This window comes from Laetiporus sulphureus (assembly GCF_001632365.1).
Source record: "Laetiporus sulphureus 93-53 unplaced genomic scaffold LAESUscaffold_142, whole genome shotgun sequence".
Taxonomy (NCBI): Eukaryota; Fungi; Basidiomycota; class Agaricomycetes; order Polyporales; family Laetiporaceae; genus Laetiporus; species Laetiporus sulphureus.
In genome coordinates, this window is record NW_024468651.1 from 1,951 (window position 1) to 6,143 (window position 4,193).

Below are 4,193 nucleotides of genomic sequence, written 5' to 3' on the forward strand. Positions count from 1 at the left end.
TGATCCCCCTGATCCCAAAGGTATCCCCCTGAACCCTATGTGACGCAAGAGCCTGTTGACTTACTGGTCAATGTTGGCAGACGCAGGAAAGGGTGAGAGATATATGAAGGAGCTGGTGAGCTCAGTGGGTGCTACAGGTAGCAGACGAGGAGAAACAATCTGAGGTTTCATCCCCTACATGGCTGGTCTTATATACACATACAGCAGGCTATCTTACCTAAGCTACCTATCTACGGGTATAAGCAAATGGCCGTACATGAAACAATAGGATGTCCGGAAGTAGAACAATAAGTGGGAAGATCGATGGTTGCCGCAGTAATGTGTGTGCACATCGTGCCTATCTTGGTTTCCCTTTTGTTCTCCGGTGTGAACATCGTACCTATCTAGGCTTCTGGCTAAACTAATAGGAAGCGGAAGGCCGATGCATAACAATAGTCCTTGTTCCCTTTGTTCCCAAATGGGTGCCTCTATTGTATCCTGGAATAGACAGGTCCGACCGTATCATCCACGGGTCTGGACCATAACATGTGATGTGGACTATTACCTGATCTCTACGCATCACGTCTGTGGCTGAGTGGCGTGAGATATTGGTGAAGCACGTGATCTGTGGTGTGAGAAAAGTCACGTGCGGACTTTGTGGCGAAAATCTGTGACATCCTGCTGGGGACCATGATGCTGACTGGTGAGTGATCCAGTTGGCAGGTCAAGGGCTGGGAGCTGGGGCAGGTCGCCGAGGTGTGAAGGCTGCAGGGCAGCTGAGGGACAGGTGCGACCAGGCAGAGGTGGGATCAGGAGGTCGAGGGCAGGAGGGTGAGGGCCAGAGGGTTGACCACGGGGCACCGCTGCGGTGATACAAGACACCAGGCGCAGGGGGCGGACACTGCGTGAGGCGGGCCTACCAGTGAGGCGAGGGCGGAGCAGGGCGTCGAAGGGCGGGCTGAGCGGATGCCAAGTGAGACAGGCCGGCAGTCCGACGAAGCGGCACAGCCACAGCACGCAGAGTGCCGAAGAAAAGCCGAGCGAGGCACTTGCACGGAGCGCGCACGGAACGGAGACCGAGACCCAAATCCAAGGGGCATCGGGACTGGTGTGCAGACCGAGCGAGCGACGAGCGTGTGGGGGCGCTATAGGAAGTCACCGAAAATGGGCACGTACGGGATGCGTATGGTACGGAGACCGGGACCCAAGATCAGGGGGTGCTGGGACTGGCGTACAGACCAAGGTGGGCAGGGAAGCACATGGAATGGAGACCGGCATCTCTGGGGACAGGGAGTGCAGTACAGGCGTGTGGCCCACAATGGGATTGATGCAGCAGTGGCTAGGTCGAGGGGGCGTGTTGGAATCTGGGCACAGAGCGCAGATGCGAGAGGCCCTGGTGTGACCTGCACCACCGGTGTGGGAGAGTAGTAGTGCGCGTGTATATAATAGGGTGTGGCTACAATGGGACAGGCCATCAGTTTGGCCCCGTGGAGCCATCTTCTAGAGAGCGGGCGACTCCCAAACTCCTGGCCGCGCAGTGGGCTGGCTGGGAAACTCAACAGTTACCAGCACTTTGAGGCTGTGTTCGCATTCATGATATCGCAGGCTTCGCAGTGACACTGGAAGATCAGCACCTGCAATGTATCTTCCGACACCTGAGTGAGTCCTATATCCTTACCATAAGAGATATTCAAATGCATTGACTACGATCGTCATCTCCTTGACAGAAGTCAATTTCAATTATTTGCGCTCATTATCGGAGTCAATCGGTACAAGTCTGCCACTGTCAGAGATTTGCGAGGCGCAGTTGCGGATGCAATTGCTGTTTCTGAATACTTAAGGAATGTCCTCAATGTTCCAGATGGTCATATTCGATACCTCACCGATGAGAAGGGCTACCCAGGCTGCAATATTAGATGCAATCAGAAGTTTTCAGGACGATGACCGTATCAGGACTGGAGATGCTCTCTTCATATTTTTTGCCGGCCATGGTGGAGAGACTGAATCTCCGATAGGTTGGAATACCAATGGGGCAAAAATTCAAATGCTGATACCCCATGATTATCTCGATCCTCATGATGGCTCCGTCATCCATGGCATACCTGACCAGTCTTTTGGAGCACTGCTTGCTCAAATAGCTTAGAAGAAGGGAGATAATATTGTAAGTTTATGGATAGGTTTTCGAATATAGCTGATTTGTCAATCAGACTGTAATGCTGGATTGTTGTCATTCAGGGTCAGGCACGCGTGCTGATATCAAGCTTCTTTGATGGCCACGAGTAACTTCCGTATCGTCAACCATTCCTCTGCATCTGGATGAGGGTATCTGGGCAGATGGAGAAGACTCCTCAAATCGAGGAACTGAGTTTGTTGCGGGCTTTGCAAATGCAGGGCTCCGATCACACGTTCTCATTTCCGCTTGCAGTTCACGAGAAGTGGCTATGGAAGAGAACGGGCGAGGAATCTTCACTTCCGCTCTCCTCGAAATACTTTCAGCATTCGGGGTGGACCAACTTACATACAGCGAAATACCTCAGCGCATACCCGCATTACCAGGGTGAGTCTTAATTTCTTAGCGACCATGTTGTGCTCATGCATGAAACCTTAGACAAAACCCGCAATGTGAAGGCGTCAATCAGAATCGCATATTGTTCAATGTGAAGGTCGTATGTCCTAACTGCCCTATTTACAAGGCTCGTAGGTCTGGTACCTCATATATTATGGCTGCAGGTGCAGCACGTGGCATCACCGACGGGGCCATGTTTGCATTTTATCAGAATGCCAGTATAGACAAATGCACGCCGCCGTTGGGCACATTATCTGTGCGGAAGGCAAACACATTTGAAAGTGTGCTCGACATTTTGTCTGGCTGTCTATTGGCACATGCGCTCGCACAGTCAGGAGTTGTATTGCAAGTCAAGGCCAGAGTGGCGGAGGAGCTACGGATCTGTATTGCTTCCAAAAAGGAACTACACGATGTGTTCAAAGCCGTTGCTGAAGAAATGGAGTCTGAGACATCACCATATAGCAAGATCATCCTCGTGGATGCGAGCTTGGCACTATTAAAAGCCGATCTCCAAAATGGTTCTGTCGTTTTTGACAATCTCGACCCCTTAGTTGCTCGCTACAAGCCTACCAGGTTGTCCTTCAATGTCAGCGCAGATGCAGACACTGTCTGCCCTGTCCTTCGTAGTGCTGCACATTACTTCTGGCACCTCAGACGCACCAACACGCAGGCTGCTCTACGCCACGACGTTCTCGTAGAATTCACCGAACTCACATTTCCTGATGATGACCTACTTGCAGACGCCCGGCCTTGCAGACCCAACCTGAACGTCGATGGTGTAGTTGAACTCATCGTCGATGAGGACACAAAGTATGGCATAAGGATCGTGAATGGTACCAATCTGCCATTGTATCCAGCGCTATTTTTCTTTGAGAGCACCAATCTGAAAATAGGTGATCTACTGTATAGTCAACGTTGTCGCCTGAGCTCCGCTGATTCTCGGCATTTAAGAATCCTACTATCAACCTCCAACTGCGGGACAATTTACAGTCGATCCTCCCTTGGAACCCCATGGGTCCCTAACGATTGGCTACGGATCAAGCGGCTCTATTCCGTTCAATTACTACTTGGCAGAAGGAGAAGATTGGGATGTCGGGTTCCTGAAACTTTTTCTTTCAACAGAACCAGTAGATTTCTCGAACATACCCCAGCCATGTCCAGTTGACGAAGATTTTCGTGGAGCGGCATTGGTAAAGACGAAGATGAACTCGGTATGGGACACCATGTTACTTACTGTCATCCAGAGGAGAGCCTAAAGTCAGTGCCATGATACGGGAGATTAACTGGTGAGCATTATCACGTCCACTTCACACAGTTAATGCATTCATTGAGGTCTATCAGAGATCTACACCACATGAGGGCTTTCGCAATTCCTCTTATGAAGGACATCAGATGATCTTGGAAGGAGTACGCTTCAGTTGAATGATATAAGCCACATCCATGCCTCTGTCACAGATTTTCACGTTTTCACCTCTGCACATGACCAAGACATCATTTGACATCAGCGCTAGGCTGTTCAGAAAGGAACGAACCGGTACGCGAAGTACTAACAGTCCTAGACGCCCCGAAGGTCCAGGTCTAGTCACGTGACATATCACTTGATATCCACACATGTGACAAGTAGCACTGGTATTAGGTAAGCCTAATT

At 50.7% G+C, this 4,193-nt stretch overlaps 3 protein-coding genes across 3 annotated transcripts; 1 reads left to right on the forward strand and 2 right to left on the reverse strand.

Annotated features, from left to right (window-relative positions):
* Window positions 1–655: 655 nt before the first annotated feature.
* Window positions 656–1,037, reverse strand: LAESUDRAFT_733033 (uncharacterized protein; the record flags this gene model as incomplete). The annotated part of the gene is made up of 1 exon (XM_040910369.1): window positions 656–1,037. A coding segment is annotated over one exon (171 nt), but the record flags the coding sequence as incomplete, so codon positions are not given.
* LAESUDRAFT_733034 (uncharacterized protein) lies at window positions 785–1,504 on the reverse strand. The gene has a single exon (XM_040910370.1). The coding sequence runs from the start codon at window positions 1,452–1,454 to the stop codon at window positions 1,125–1,127; it is 330 nt and encodes a 109-aa protein (XP_040757373.1). The 5' UTR covers window positions 1,455–1,504; the 3' UTR covers window positions 785–1,124.
* A 327-nt stretch (window positions 1,505–1,831) lies between these two features.
* Window positions 1,832–3,801, forward strand: LAESUDRAFT_718559 (uncharacterized protein; the record flags this gene model as incomplete). Its single annotated transcript, XM_040907450.1, has 5 exons — window positions 1,832–1,994; window positions 2,260–2,536; window positions 2,588–2,645; window positions 2,673–3,438; window positions 3,497–3,801. 5 exons carry the CDS (start codon window positions 1,832–1,834, stop codon window positions 3,799–3,801), a joined length of 1,569 nt encoding a protein of 522 aa, XP_040757374.1.
* Between the last annotated feature and the right edge of the window lie 392 nt (window positions 3,802–4,193).

Bases quoted from the DNA above. Each gene is read 5' to 3' on its own strand.
- LAESUDRAFT_733034 (XM_040910370.1), bottom strand. From the start codon at position 1,454: ATGGCCTGTCCCATTGTAGCCACACCCTATTATATACACGCGCACTAC.